This window comes from Stenella coeruleoalba (genome assembly GCF_951394435.1).
Source record: "Stenella coeruleoalba genome assembly, chromosome: 12".
In the NCBI taxonomy this organism is placed as follows: Eukaryota; Metazoa; Chordata; class Mammalia; order Artiodactyla; family Delphinidae; genus Stenella; species Stenella coeruleoalba.
In genome coordinates, this window is record NC_137158.1 from 7,101,133 (window position 1) to 7,117,582 (window position 16,450).

At 40.6% G+C, this 16,450-nt stretch overlaps 1 protein-coding gene across 1 annotated transcript in view; it reads left to right on the forward strand.

The window, feature by feature from the left end:
* The first annotated feature begins 365 nt into the window (after positions 1–365).
* Positions 366–16,450, forward strand: part of ADGRB3 (adhesion G protein-coupled receptor B3) — an 802,351-nt gene continuing 786,266 nt past the window's right edge. The window contains exons 1-3 of the mRNA XM_079939099.1: positions 366–921; positions 2,356–2,530; positions 3,598–4,369. Coding sequence (XP_079795225.1) covers positions 3,613–4,369 — 757 coding nt within the window. The 5' untranslated portion in view covers positions 366–921; positions 2,356–2,530; positions 3,598–3,612. The remainder of the gene's footprint in view (positions 922–2,355; positions 2,531–3,597; positions 4,370–16,450) is intronic.

The following is a 16,450-nucleotide window of genomic DNA, read 5'->3' on the forward strand; positions in this document are numbered from 1 at the left end:
CCGCGCCGCTCTCTCCGCGCCCCGCCAGGGCCCAGGCGGAGCTCAGCGAGGCGCCGCGGCCGCGCTGCGCTCGCGGACCCCAGGCGGCCGCCGGGCTCACCGCGCTGCATGCGCGCGCCCACGAGCACGCGGGGCCCGGCGCGCGCCTCGGGGCCGCGCGCCCCCTCCCTCGCGCGCCCGGGTAGAGCGAGCGCCGCGCGCCGCGCGCACACCCGAGACAGAGCTTTACTATCTCGCTCCCTCCCGCGCCTCCCTTCTCGCCCGGCGTTCAAACAGCTTTCCGACATCACCAGTCGCGGATTTTTTTCCCCTCTCCTTAGTCGCCGTCAGTCCATCAGTACCTGCGGTGGGGGGGGAGGGGGGAGGAGGAGGCGGGAGGAGAGCGGAAAGAGGAGAAAGCATGAGCTCCAGCCTTCCGAGGCGACCACGAACACTCCCGTAATAAACCCACCGCCCCCAACAAATCTGCCTTAGCAGCCGCCGCCGCTTCTCGTCTCAGCGCTTTCTCGGCTTCTTGGCTGACCGGTTTACTGGGGGGTAGATTTGGAAAAGCAAATCCTCGCTCTTAAGCCACTTGCATTTTTTTTTTTTTTTTGATTCCTTAGTGTCTGTCTTCGGGGGGCTCCCCCCGCCCCCGCCTGGGTTGGAGGTTGGATTCACTTGGCTACGGCTTAGGCTCCGGGGTCCTGGGGGCTTTTTTCTCCCACCCTTCCACTCTTTGATTCTTACCCCCCGCCCCACATCTTTTGCTTCTCTTATGAGTGCGTTAGAAAAAAATCAATCCTGATTTTTGAAGCTCAGCCGGGGAAAATGGGCAACGGTGCTTGGGACCGAAGGGGAGTCTCTCCGTCACTGTTGCTGGGACGCGTGCCTGTGCTGGTGTCTTAGAGCAAGAGCCTCCCTGAGCTTTCGGAGTGGAAGGTAAGGACGGGGGTCCGGGGGTCACCTTCCCTCTGCCGGGGGCACCACCGAGGAGCTTTCCGCCGGGTGTTTGCGGAGGGAAGACCTGCAAAGGCCAGGCTGTTGCTGGCGGATGGAGAGGCTGCGAGCAAACCCGACTGCCTGCATTTACTTAAACGCCGCAGTTGAAAAGTTGGGGAAGTCTGGTTTTCCAGAAATGTGCTGGGTTGGAAGGAATCGGCAGGGAGACCTACAAAACCTGACAGTTGTGTGTGATTGGGGTAATTTGATGGGGAGAAATTTCAGGTTAAAAGGAAGTTAAGATAAGGGGAGGCCGTGGGTCTTTCATTGGGGAAAAAAAAATTCAGTGGAGTGATGGCGCCGTCTATGTTCGACTGAAAAGTGTCATCCAGAGAATCAGTTTTGAGGAGAGCTAAACTAAACGCCGCTTTGCCTCTCAGCAGGAAACAAGCAAATAAATAAATAAATGCCACATCCTTGAAACCTCGGGGGCCGGGCCCTTCGACACCCGCACCCTCGTCTTTCTTTCTTAAAGGGAGAAATACAGTTGTTTGAAGTGGCCCTGCAGGCGGGGGCTGGCGAGGGCTGGGGGTGGTGGCAGCGACAGTTCAGTGATTCATCTGTGATTAGTTAGAATTAAAGGAGACTCCGTACACCAAGGCTGAATGATTAAAATAAAGAGCATTACGTTGAGGGGGCTTTCTTGAGCCGGCTTGAAAGCGAAATCAGAGCCATTTCCTCACTCTTTCTAATCCTTGATGAGCACAGAAATGCAGACTTGCACCGTCAAATAGATGGAAGAAAAAGTACCGGATTTCATTAGGAAAAGAAATAGACCCCTTTTTGAGTTGGCGATTATAAAATGAAGCCCCCTTTCATGGATGGAATTCCTAATTTAGACACTTATTGTCACATTGGCTCTCAACGCCTACACTCTATCCTGAAGAACACTGCGCAGACCTGCATTGCCTGCAAAGTGCTACAGCAAAAAAAAAAAAAAAAAAAAGAGAAAAAAAAAAAGGAAAATTCCTTCCAGAATTTCTTATAACTTTCCCTATTTTTTAACCTTTACATGCTCATTGGCTTCATTTTCTCAAGAAGAAAATACATTATTCATTGAACTGTATGTTTGAATTAGGAAAACACTGTTTTGATAGTCCCCGCAATTCTGATGTTATTTTAAACTGCTGCTATGTGGAGATTTTAGAGTTGGGGTTGTTTTTGCTTATATCAAAACTTAGAATTTGTATTATGAACTGGGGAATGCAGATCTGTCTTCAGGGACTTAAGTCACTGGATTTTGTGTGCATGCGTTGGTGTATGTTATGCAACGGGAAGGAAGAGGGTTTCTATCCTTTGGTTCAGAGAGGACCCAGGCAAAGACATGAAAACTCTTAATTATCTATATGTCTGTGTGTCTGTCTCTGTTTACAGACCAGTGGAAGAGACTGCAGCCTAAAGACTTTTAAAATTAACTTGGCATCACTTAGCTCAAAAGCTAAGCAAAAAAAAAAAAAAAAAAAAGCAGTGTCATTTATTCTAAGAAATAACTTCTTAAAGGTTACAGCTGAAAAATATTCAAGTTACTTTTGGATGACAACTTACAGAGGTAAATATAACCAAGGATTACTGTATTATGCAAGGCCAGGTTAAAAAAATAGAGAAAAAAAGGAGCTTTGAAGCTGTTATTGGAGAGGGAACAATTCAATAGTTGAAATCGGCTAGGAAAGACAAAGCTAATATCTTTTATGTACCATGTGTAAATCTTAAATACCAGTAGATAACTCTAGATAAAATAGCCCTATTAAAAAAAAAATAAAGCTGAAACCAACTCAGTTACTGTGGTTCTGGGATTTTTCACGGACATCGCCTTTGGATACAGATATTAATATAGTGGTCTACTTTATATATCCCAAGAGGGCATGTCACATTGAAATGACTGCCTTCTCAATGATAATGTCCAAAAGCAGGTCTTCCCTATGTATCTGCCCTTTCTTGGATGATGGTTTACAAATTCTGTTAATCCACACGAATACCTGTATTTTTGCACAGGAATTTCCCACCAGTTCACCCAGTGGCCCCTGTGAAGACGATTTGGGTGATGATGTTTCAGCTGCAACAAATTATCATTTGTGCTTTTAAAATTGAGGCTATCATGGATCATAATTGCTTTTCACATTTAAAAGAAAAAAAATAATATGCCGATAGCTGTTCTCCGATTATCAGATTAGATTTTGTGTGGTGTTGTTTACTGCAGGAAGAGGGCTAAGGGGGGAGAAAAGGTTTGTATAGCCTGCTTAAAAATATCTCAAAAATTAACATTTAGGCTGTTACATTAAAAAAAACAAAAATTTCCTCTTCTTTCAATAGAATCACCACGCACTTGAAGGAAATCTTGGTAGATAAATTAAGAGCATTCCTATTAATAATCTATTGAATATTATTCTTATATTGAATGTAGGGAATTTGGCCACTGTGAATGACCACGTGAGGGCGCTGTTCACACAGCAACAGATAATTTTCGTGCGTTATAAAATAAAAATTACCTGCCCTTCTTTTAAAAAGGGTTTTTTACTGAAATCTTGAAAACAGCTGGCTGTGATATTGAAAGGAGTTTCTTTTTTTCGATGCGCGTAGACTCCTACTTGCATTTTTCTTTCATTGCCATCTTTACAGGCCAAATGACATAGGATGAAGGCTGTTCGTAACCTGCTGATTTATATATTTTCCACCTATCTCCTGGTTATGTTTGGATTTAATGCTGCCCAAGACTTCTGGTGTTCAACTTTGGTGAAAGGAGTCATTTATGGATCGTATTCTGTAAGTGAAATGTTTCCCAAAAACTTTACAAACTGCACTTGGACGCTGGAAAATCCAGATCCAACCAAATATAGCATTTACCTGAAATTTTCCAAAAAGGACCTTAGCTGCTCTAACTTTTCCCTCTTGGCTTATCAGTTTGATCATTTTTCCCATGAAAAAATCAAGGATCTTTTAAGAAAGAATCATTCTATAATGCAACTCTGCGAATCCAAGAATGCTTTCGTTTTTCTACAGTATGATAAAAATTTTATTCAAATACGTCGGGTCTTTCCAACCGATTTCCCAGGATTACAGAAAAAAGGGGAAGAAGATCAGAAATCTTTTTTTGAGTTTTTGGTATTGAACAAGGTGAGCCCAAGCCAGTTTGGTTGCCACGTATTATGCACTTGGTTGGAGAGCTGCTTGAAATCAGAAAATGGGAGAACAGAGACCTGCGGGATCATGTATACAAAATGCACCTGCCCTCAGCACTTGGGAGAGTGGGGAATCGACGACCAGTCGCTGGTTTTGTTAAATAACGTGGTGTTACCCCTGAATGAGCAGACCGAGGGCTGCCTGACCCAAGAGCTGCAGACCACCCAGGTCTGCAATCTTACCAGGGAGGCCAAGCGACCGCCCAAAGAAGGTAAGCGCCGGCCGAGAGGGGGAGCTGGGCGGGGAGTGGTGCCGGGGGATGGAGTTAAAACGTGCTGTGTCACACACCGGCCCAACCCTTGCCCCTTTCCTCTGTCAACCTTGGATTGATTTGACTTGTGATCTTCCTAAAGCTAGTTTTACGTTTCAAGATTTGAGAGATGGGGCGGGGAGGATGGGATAGCGCTCAGCAACCTGACGCCCGGTGCGAGTGGCATGTTCAGGGGAAATGAGATGCTAAAACGTGGAGCCAGTTTGCGCCGGAGGTCGGTGAGGAGGGATGGGTGGGGGGCGCTTTATTAGGCTGCAGCCCCTCTGGGAGACGGACACACACACACACACACACACACACACACACACACACACACACACCTGTGAATGGATCTGTAGACTTCTCCCTTCACCTCCGGCCCACCCTCCCTTCCGTGACCCCTTTCCAGGTTGGAACTTGGGGCTTCGTGACCGAAAGGTGACACAAACTCAGTGGCAAGTCTGTGTGGACCAAATGACTTGGCGACACAGGAGGGCGAGGGTGCCCCTCCTCCCCAGGCCTGGGAAGGAGCCCACGTGCCGGGTTTTTCGTCCAGGGAAGCTCACTGGGGGTGCAGACTCGGGTCTCCGGGCAGTGAAGTCACGTGGCAGGGGGAGGGGGCGGAATTAACACAGGCGGGTCCTGCAAGACCTGGTATCCCGTTCGCGGGTACCCACGAGGAACGGGAGCTCCTCAGAGCCGAGCTAGATGCAAAAACAGTGCAACAGAAAGGAGAGATGCAGAGGAAGGAGAGAAAGTACAGGAGTGATTTACAGCTTTCACCCAGACGCTGGAGGGGGAGCTGCCCCGGGATCTGAGACAGTGGATTATGTTTAATAAGGCAAAAAAGCTGACACATTTTGAGAGAAAATGACTTTCCGGTTTGGAAGGTTAGGGCATGAGTTCCATTCGTTTGAGGGCACTGCTGGTACATAGTCGCTTCTGCTCCCCAGCCCTGCACCCAGAGAGTGTGTTGAATTTTTATGCAGGAAGTGTTTTCCGATCGCCACAAAGATCCCTGTCTGTGGAAAGGCACAGCCAAGCTCCAGTCCCTCTTTCCTCCCCTCTCCCAACAGAAGTTGTCTTTGTGGCCAATATAAAATTGACACGTTGTTGGAGAATTTTCTTTAAGGGTAGCCAAGGTTTTGTAAGGGGCAGGGGGTGGGGAAAGAGAGAGAAAAGGGCTTAACCAGCGAGAAGCGGTGATTTTTCTTCTGAAAGCATTTTGGGGGATGGGAGTTACGGAAGAGCCATGGCACAAGGGGCAAAGAAGCCTTAGAAAATAAATGCAGACTAATGGCACTGGGAAAGGGGTGAAAAACCTTTAAGATTTCTACAGGTCAGTGTCTCCCTAACAGCTGTGACTGAAGAAAGCAAAGTGGTTTTAAATTACAGGAGTTCTTTTCTCCAGTATAAATCCCAAAGAAGCACTTGCAACTGCAGGGATGGTATTTAACACCATTTAAAACCAATTAATGTCCCCTAGAATGAGAAGCTACAGTACGCGAGGAAAGCGTGATGTTACAAGCTGGCTAATAAGACAATTAACACCAGAAACTAGTTTTTTGCTCGTTTGTTTTATTGCTGTTCCAATAAAATTGAGAAAATCTGTATCTTCAGTAGTTAAAATTTTATCATCAAATTGACTGCAGATGACAGTGGAAAGAGAATCCAGGTGTACAACCCTTTTTTGTGAATGGTGACAAGTGACAAAAAACAAAGTCGTGTGCACACTAAGCATGATTTTCAGAGATTTTGCTGGTCATGATCATGAGATGTGGGTTAGGACAATGCTGGAATTTATAGAATTTGGACTAGATGGCCATTCGTTTTAGTATACGACGAAGAATAAGAGTGATTTTAGACATTAGATGTTTAAATCATGGGGGAGAACGTACATTTCTTTTGGCTAATTAGCTGGCGAAATGAGAACGAAATACCTCCACAGACCATTCAAAGACTGTATGAAAATTGTTAGCACGTTAATAGAACTGACAAGGAAAAGTTTATGTAATGGGGAAGAATATATGCTGTATCAGTAAAATTGCACAGCCTATAGTCTCTGTATTCTACATTTGTGCTCTTGAATTGTTTAGGTGTTCTGAGTCAGAAAGGTAACGATAAGTAATTCCTGATGACATAATTGTAGCTGATGCATTTATAAGTAAGTCTTATAAAATATGTGTATAGCACTCTTTCCCTCATTCAAAGAAGACCTTTTAGGCTAAGCTGCATTGTAGGAAAGGACTGTGAAAATCTGCAGATGCGTAACTTAGTCAAATTTATGCAAAGTACATTACATCTTAAATAGTTGATATAAATGATATGTAAAATCTTATGAAAGAATTATTTAATACTATTTCAAGTACACTACCACGTAATGATATTCACAGGGCTTGAGGGCTATATGTAATAATTACATATAGTTGTGCTACTCATATCTAATTTTATTACAAAATGTCTTTACTTTATTTGGTTAACATGTAATCCCAACTTCTAAAATGGGGTTTTAAAAATTCCACTTATATTTTATAGTACTTTATGATTTCTATTTTCTATGAAAAATAAACCATCCTGTAAATCATCAGGGGAATATATACAAAATTATTCTCCATGGTTTTTGACTCCCATTTTATTCACTGTAATAAGTACTGACTCGGAAGCTTAGAGTAGAAATATTTTGATGCTTATTATATCATAGAGGTGGCACAAAGTTGACAGAAGGGTCTTTACACTCAGTAAACGCAGCTTCAGAATTTTTTTACGTGATGCTGTTAGTGATGGCAAAGGTATACTAAATACTGAATATTTTGGAATATGTGTCCACTGGAATTATCATATTTAGTTAGTATTTGAGGAAACTATGGGCTCCCAGCAATGGGATATTGATAGGATTTCTACTAAGATATTTGTTAATAATACATTCATGTACTTAAGAATTTCATAGCCAGAAAATAATAAGATGACTGTCACTGTTTGAAGTGACAACACCAACAATGACAAATTTTATCTTGAATACATTATAAAAGTAAATTACTGAATGGTGCTTCATTAAAGTGTGAGATTTTAGTGTATTTCAGTGTCTTCCTATTTAAGATTGTATTTGACATATTTGAGGGTGCCATGTGATTATAGAGACTTTGTTGTCATTTCCCAATTTTTACGTGAAGTTTTGAAAACCAAGTAAATCAACAAAGTGAAGCCTTTTAAAAATAATGTTGTCTTATTTCAGGCAGTTGTTTTAAAAAAGCTATCTACATACAGTGTATATAACCATTTTTAAAAGAAAACTCCAATAACGTTGCTATTTACCTGGTTTTCAGATATGAGTATGGGGCAAGACTGACATTGATTCATGAGGTCTTTAATATGTTTCGTAGGACTCTTACCAAAGATGATTCTGGACTATCTAGCTAAAATATAAAAGGTGATGTATGATCTTATTTCTTCGTACTTCACTTGAAATAAGTAATTTAAACAGTTTGGAGAGAAAAATTCCACACCAGCATATCTAAATCACATAATAAGCCTTAATGGAACCTTTGTTTCCTGCTTACATCAATGGAGCTACTTATGTGAAGGGAGATTGGGATCCCTGTATAGATTCCAGGAAATCTGAACACACACACTTATTTGTCTTTTCATTCTGCCTCTGCTAATCCTTGGTAATCAGCCGCCCAAGGGAAGTCTCATCATGTGCCTGTGTGAAATCTAGCCTGTGTTTGTGTGTGCATTTGCATGTCTAGAGCAATTTGTGTGTTTCATTTTAAGTGTTTTCATTTCTTTCTACCTTTGCTGTTTTTGTCCTCAGTACTGCTTCAGCCACCTTTCCCCTTCCTCTTTACCCTCCTTTGATCTTACTTCCTTTGTAAATGCGGTGATCCCACACTCTTTATCAGAATGTAGAAAGATCTACTGAGTATGTTGTATGTGACAGTTTGCCCTGCCCCTTGCCTGGACCCACAGCCCTTTGAACATACTGTGCTTCTGTTCTAGCGCATATTTCCATTTCTTTTTCCATCTTCCTCTACTAGTCTTGCGAGTTCTTCAAGTGTACAGACTTGGTCTTCCAGTAGTCTAGCACAGTCTAAACAGACCTTCAATAAATATTGGTTGAAACGAATGTTAAATGAACAAAACAAAACAACTCAATAGGAAAGATAGCAATAAATTGAGACGGCTACCATTTATAGCATTTCCAGTTCCATTAATGTATTATTTATATAACAATACCTTATCTCAAGGTATTGTTTAATAACATTTTTAAAAGAACAAGAAGAATGGAGTCATTGAGAAATAGTCTTAATTACCTATGTGTTTATTTTAATAGATTAGATTAATGATAAATAAAACTTTCTATACACAGCTGTCTGCAAAAACAGGGGTAAGAAAATTTGCCAAATTTCTATCTGTTTAATTGCCTTCATTTCCATCGACATTTCTTTCTTCTGGCTCTAGCATTACTTCTCCAGAAATGACATTTCCCAAATCTTTTCTTCCACAATTTGAAGAGAAGCGTATGCAAACTCTTTCCGAGAAAGAGGAAGAATACTTGCAGGTCAAGTTCAGTGCTTCTGTTACCTACTCCTTTTACTTACGTTGTAATCTATACATATAGTAATAGTATAATATTACTAAAATTGTAGGCCTGGCCAAGTAAGATGCCCTAATTTTTACTTTTGCCATTGTAGAATTTTGTCAAACAGTTTAGGAAGTGACTCAGATATATAGTATTAATAAAAATTCCATCATATGGCAACATTCTTTTCGTAGACAGTAAATTAAAATAGTAACAAGAAAATGTTTGTGTATGCACGTGTGTCAGGCAGGTTTTGTTACTGAGTCCAGGCTCTCTCTGCTTGCTGCATGACAGGGCAATACATCGGAGACGAGGTGTTGAGACAAGGAATATGACTTTATTTGGAAAGCTGACAGACCAAGAAGATGGCAGACTAAAGTCTCAAAATAACCACCTTATTGGGGTTTGGATGCCAGTTTCTTTTATAGCACAGAGAGGGGGAGGAGATGAGGAAGTAAAGTAAAAAGGCCATAAGTCTTGCAAATATCCCCTGGAACGGCCAGCCTCGAGGAAGGGAGGTGCTAATTTCTTCTTTCTTGCAGCCATCCACCGGTGGACAGGGTCAGGATGCTTCCCTGAACAAAGGCACTTTGGTTTAACATTCAGGCAGAGGGGCAGGGTTCCCTGAGGCAGGCCATTATGTATAAACGGTGTCCTTTTAGAGAACAAAAGCAGCAAAGGAAGGCAAAGGTTAAAGTAAAAGAAACAGATCCAACATGGAGTCAGATTTGGTTCTTCCCCGTTACAGTTTTATTGGTGGCTGTAGATAAATGTGCCGTAGATTGGTTTTCTTCAAAATTGAGATGGGAATTTTACTTTACTTAGAATCTAGCTTCATGCATTCCTATGCTTCATTTCCTAATAGAAGTGATTTTATTGTTAAACGGAATACTTTTATAGAATATAGGTTTCTTTAGAGTCACTTTGATATGTATTTCCTGTAAAAGTCATCTGGCCCTTGGATCGAAAATCAATGTTTGTTCAAAAATCAGCCTTTCTTACTTTTTCAAAATACCACGAGCTGGGTTTAAAGATTCTGAACAGAGAGAGCCAGTTTTAAACCTGTATGTCCACCTCAGAACTGTGTTCTGCTGTGTCAACTACTTCTCTTCTTGGGTTGCTAGTAATGCTTATTCCTCAGGGTACAGAAGAACAGGATATGACATTATGTAGTAATAAAAACAAAATGAATAAAATTAATGGCTTGGAATATTTTAGTTCCTGTCAGCCCTGTGGAAATGTCTTACTAATTCAATTAACTAATACAAATCAGAGAGGTGTGTTCAGTTTTTCTAACTGTGGTCACTTCATTGAAATGAAAGGTGTATTTTGGTGTAAGATGCACTTGGGCCCTGAGAGTGACTCAGCCACCTCGTAGCATCTTTGACAAGAGACTGTGCTTACTGAGCTTGACTCAGCAATCTATACTGTAGTGGCGTGTTGTATTAAATGAGATTGCACATGAAAGACACTTAGTCAAATGCTCGAGTTATATTAGGCCCTCAATTCAGTTTTTGAAACCTCTTTTTTATTATCTTTTAGCTACAAATGATGGAGGATTGATAATATAATGAAGTAGGTTGCCATTTAATTATTTGAACTTTTTTAGGAATTTAGGGCATTTAACAAAGGGTCATTAAACATCTTGAAGTTATGTCTGTTTTGTATTATATAAAGAAAAGATCCCGGGCTTCCCTGGTGGCGCAGTGGTTGAGAGTCCGCCTGCCGATGTGGGGGACACGGGTTTGTGCCCTGGTCTGGGAAGATACCACATGCCGCGGAGCGGCTGGGCCCGTGAGCCATGGCCGCTGAGCCTGCGCGTCCGGAGCCTGTGCCCCGCAACAGGAGAGGCCACAACAGTGAGAGGCCAGCGTACCGCAAAAAAAAAAAAAGAAAAAGAAAAGAAAAGGTCCCATTTCAATACCTTTGTGCTGATGGTGGCATGACTAATACATCAAATAGACCAAGCTAGTGCTGCGAGACATCCCAGGGCTAGGAAGCTGTCCTTTGGATATCATTGCTGATCCTTTGTAAAGTCTGTAAAATTTAAATGTAAATTAAACAGTTTCTAAGTATTTTACTCTGCTGCATTATGCAAAGTTAAGTTCATGTTTTGAGATCTGTTTTGTAAAGGAATTATCTTGAAACATTAAGCCTATATTAAATCATTTGGAAAAAAGTAGAACTTTTTTGGCATTTTTTTTCCCACTGAATTATGATCAGTTGTTATAGGCCAATGAGCCCTAAGAGTCCCCCAAAGGCTTGCATATTCAGGTATTGAAAAGAAGATTTAAAAATTTTGTTACTACTCATTTGCAGCTTCTGATATTTTCTTAAAGCAGAATTACAGAATGCCATCTATAAGACTCCATAAAATGCTAACTGTTGTATGTTCAATTAAATGCTAAATGCTGTATGTTCAATTATCTTTCAACTGTCATTCAGGAATTTTGCTCACATGCAGAGAATGACCAGCTACATATCTGATAAAGGTTAATAATAATTAACCTTTATAATAATAAAGTAAAATATTATATTATTTATTATTATAAATATATTTATAATATATTATAAATAGAAAAGTAATATATTTATTATATAATTATTTTTATTATAGATATAATATATTTATATTAAATAATAATTAATATATTTCTAATTTGCAAAGAAAGTGCAATTAAGTAACAAATGCATAGTAAATACATTAGTATTTACTAATGTATTTGAGAGCTATTTCTCTCAAAACTAATTCCCTGAATAGGTGTCTTTTCTGAAATCTGACATGTTTGCTGATGTGCATTTTCGCATTTTCCTCATAACCAACCCCTTACGACAGCGGTCCCCAACCTTGTTGGCACCAGGGACAGGTTTCGTGGCAGACAGTCTTTCCACGGTCGGGGCTGGGGGAAGGTATGGTTCAGGCAGGAATGCAAGCGACGGGGTTCGCTCGCTGGCCGGCCACTCGCCTCCTGCTGTGCGGCCCACTAACTAACAGGCCTCTGACCGGCACCTGTCCTCGGCCCGGGCGTTGGGGACCCCTGCCTTACGACACATTCCTTATGATTGGAACATGTTGTAAAATACGAAGGCCAAATGGTTACTCTTTGGTTTCTGCCATGTTAAGTGAACTAATTTAGCTGCTAACCTAATCTTGGCTATTATAGTCTCAAATTATTTGTTCTAGATAACAAGTTTCTTTGGAGACAGAGTTGTTTGGGAAAACTGAGCAAATGGGTGCATGGATAAGACATTGGAACACTGATGGAACCAGATTACAATGTTGAGAATGCAGTTTACACGCACTTAGACATAATCCAAAGCATTAAAACAGTTGTGGAGTCAACCAGAGAAAGTTACCTTGGTGAATTACTTTTTAGCAATAAATATGTTAAGGTGATCGAAATGTCACAGAAATATTTGCTCTCCTGGGTAGTTCATCTTGGGTGAATGGTTTAGAGTATTTATTTCATGACATTTCTACTGGTGTTCCTCCATTTTAAAATAATGTTTAAACATTTGATAAAATTTAAAAATTTATTTAAAAATTAAGTTCTATGCTTGCATATATAAATAAGGATAGTTTGTTCTCTAATAAACTATTTTTAAAGAGAAGCTTCATCTACATATCGCTCTTAAGAAAATAAAGACGTAAAGTGGTTTAGTAAACGTTTTATAAATTAAAAGAGTATAATGAAACCTGCCGTTGAGAAAGTGCTTTCCAGTTTACAAAGTCTGTGGCACAAATTGTTGTACTTAGGCAGTAACTGTGTGAGACACCTGTTATCAACATGGGCTGCTTATACCCTGAAGACTGACCATGGCTTTCCTTTCTTTAAAAATTTTAATACAAATTGGTTCAAATGAAAAACTACAGAATTTCAAAGCTGTGAGTTTTCTCACTGTTTCTGGAACACTTGAATCTGAATCACAAATTCTCAGATTCATAAGGGGCTTTAGGCATTAGCTTAGGCCAAATCTTACCTAATTAAAGGAATCCCAATCTGCAGATGTATCATGGGAACATTATTTCAGTGTTCTTGGAGTTTATATTTAATGCCATTTCTATAATGTAAAAGAGACACAGTCATTTAGGATGGTGGGATAGTTCTAATTATTTTAAAAAAATTACCTGGTATCCAGCCAAGACAATAATCAGAGTATACTTTGCTAGACTACTGAATACAGACTAGTCTGTACAAATCAGAGCTTTCATTCATTAGATTTTTTTTTTGTCCTATATTATTTAAACAAATGTGATGCAGGTCTCAAAAAACGATTGATTTTCAGTCTAAGCTCATTAAATTTAAAGAGAAATGTGTTTCAAGTGCAGAGTCTGTCCAGATTTAGGAAAATGATTTATCAAGGTCTGTCTTGGATTTTCATTTCATTATTTCTCTAGGGCAATCTGTGTTTTAAAGAAATAACAGGTCACATTTTTTTTGTTATCCCATGGTGCACTGAGAAATACTGCTGTAGGTTGGGGCAGTGAGGTCAGGGTCCCCTCCCTGTACTGAAGGTCACGGCTCCTGTGGGGTGTCCTTCCCCTGGGCTCTCTGGAGACCCCTCTCTCCTCTCACTCCTGAGGCCTGCCTGCCCCCTGATTCTCACCCCAGGACTGTACTCTTGTCTCCTTGGTTTCTCCAGCCTCTATCCATGCCTTGTGCTCTTTTCAAATTACTGAACTTGAGGACACTGTCTGTTTCTTACTAGGATCCTGACTGGTACAGGAGTGTATGATTTTGGTGGTGAGGTGATTTCTAATTACTTTGGGATTGGTCTGAAATCAGCATTTTAAGTTTTGATCTTTTGATCCTTCCTTTTAATGTGCTAAAGGTCTTATGTAATGATTAGCCCTTTTGGAGATTGGCATATGGGCCAGCCCTATTAAATAAATAAATACATAATAATAATTTAAAGAATTGAGTTAATGAAAGTGAAAACCAGTCAGTCATTTTTTAAAGCTCAGTTGATGTGGTATTTTTTATACTTGGTCCTAACTCAGGATCAATATGTGTTCATCTTCGTAACTCCATTGAGTTTAGGCCCTCCTCCAAGAGTTCTTCTATATTTACCTGTTGGTTCGTTGATTACTTAGCTTGTTTTAAAATCACATAACATGTATACATTCATATACATCTTCCATACAATTTTTCAGTGTTGATGTGACCGCAGAACATTTAAACTGGCCTGGGTATTCAAAGAAAGTTTTGTAAGTTGGTAGTTTCAAGGCTCGCATATAAAACGTAAAAAAATCCTGACAGATTACTATTTAGTTTTAATTTTATATGATTATAATAATGGAAATATAAAATGAAAACAGAATTTCAGTTGCTAATATAGGTATCATTTTGCCTGTTGATTTCACTATACCCCTGAAAGCAAAGACAAAAACAATGAAAAACCCAACAAGACTCACACAAGGCATTTTTTCTTTCGTTTCATTGCAAAAAAAGAAACCAAGGCAGTTAAGTTTGCCCTTATAATTTCATTAAGAAAATTGCAATTTTTAACTCTTAACTGTGTTGGTCTTGAGGTGGCCTTTCACATCAAGGAGGTGTCCTGAGAGGCAAAAAGAAAAGTAACTTCAAAAAAACAAAGGGGCTAACCTTTTTTTTTTTTCTGACCTTCTGTTTTCTGAATAGTGGTACATAACAAATATTTATTATACAGTGGATGCTTTTGGAAATATTTCTTCTAATGTTGGCTCATAATAATTGTAGTGTGGAAAAGAGGGCACCTTGGGAAGACAGAAATCTGTTTATATAATCTTTCCACATAAATCTGGAAAATTTTCAAAGATCTATTTCTGCACTGTAGGCTGAGAAATTCCAGTTTATTTTGGATTCCCAGAGAGGTCAGCTTCCTTTACAGAAATGTCAGCCTGTGGTCAGCTCTCTGGCTGGCCTTGGTTTTTGTAACTTAAGAGGGCAAACACTGTATATTTTTTAAGTGGTGCGTGAGAGATTAACCAAGTGCAGCTCTTCCATCTGAAGTAAATGCCAGGAAGAACTATTGTTCCATTTGTACAGCATAGAACTTTAATGCCTTCCTTAGCTTGTAATATAGTAACAATCCATTTTCTTAAAAATGTATGGCTTCTTTCTGTTTAGTGGTTTTCCTGGAGTTTTCTGATGACTATATTTTGGTGTTCGGTTGGTGATGAAGGGCATAAATGAGTTCTAGGCAATAATGAATATTACATGTCCTTGCCACTGGTCTCTGCATCCTTAGGCCAGAGAAACCACAGAGGTGGAGCTGACTAGAAGTTAATCCACTAAGTAGCAAGAACTGATTAATGCAAAAGAAATAAGTACGTGTAGGATGTGAATTAATACAGCTTTTTTTTTTTCCCCTTAGCAGTGGAAACTCTTTTTCTAAATAAACGACAGTATATTAAAAAAAAGATTTTTAAAAATAGAGCTGCGGGCTTCCCTGGTGGCGCAGTGGTTGGGAGTCTGCCTGCCGATGCAGGAGCCGCGGGTTCGTGTCCCGGTCCGGGAGGATCCCACATGCCGCGGAGCAGCTGCGCCCGTGAGCCATGGCCGCTGAGCCTGCCTGTCCAGAGCCTGTGCTCCGCAACGGGAGAGGCCACAACAGTGAGAGGCCTGCGTACCGCAAAAACAAAAAACAAAACAAAACAAAAAAATAGAGCTGCTTTCGTTGAGGAGGCTCAGAGCCTAGCTTAAAGGGTCTCCAGAGGTGAGACTGCCCCCCTTCTCCTGTCTGTCAAACTTGTGGAATGAGAGACCTGTTCATGACCCATCCCTAGTGCCAGTCCTGTGAACACTTCCCTCATGGTCTCTCTGGAGTCAGTTCGTCCTGGGGCTGCATGTAGGATTTCAGGATGAACACCCCAATTCTCCATCGTTCTGTCTCGTCATCTGTATTCCAAACTTCTTCCACCCGGAGTTCCCAAACCTGCAAATACGCTTATTCCGATCATACCTCTTGCTCACAGACTAGAGTTTACCTAGATAAAAATGAATATTGGTTTAGAATCCCTTTGGATCTTAAACTTTAATTGATAAACAGTTAGAAGCCCTAACGTTAAATCTTTATAAATGTACTATATTTTGATGGTGTTCATTCTGACTCTCTTCCTCAATGTTTTGTTAATCCCCAAACAGTTCAGTTGCAAAAGGTCAAACTTCTTGGAATAAACTAAAGTTATTAGGGCATGAGATTTATTTTGAGTTCCTTTGATTGTTCACACGTAATGGATATGCACAACTGAAGCAGGTTATTAAAACAATAACCGAAAGCATGTTAGCGTTGCCATTCCATAGTCATGCGTGGATAGTTGAGGTGTTATTAGTGCTCTTCCAATAGTCCCAGCCTTCCACCATTCTGGGCACAGGTAGGGATTGTTTTCTGGACCAGTTGTGGTTGGATGAGGTCATGTGACCCGCTCTGGCCAATGAGTTGTGAACAGCAGTGGCACTCCTTACCTCTGAGCTGGGTCA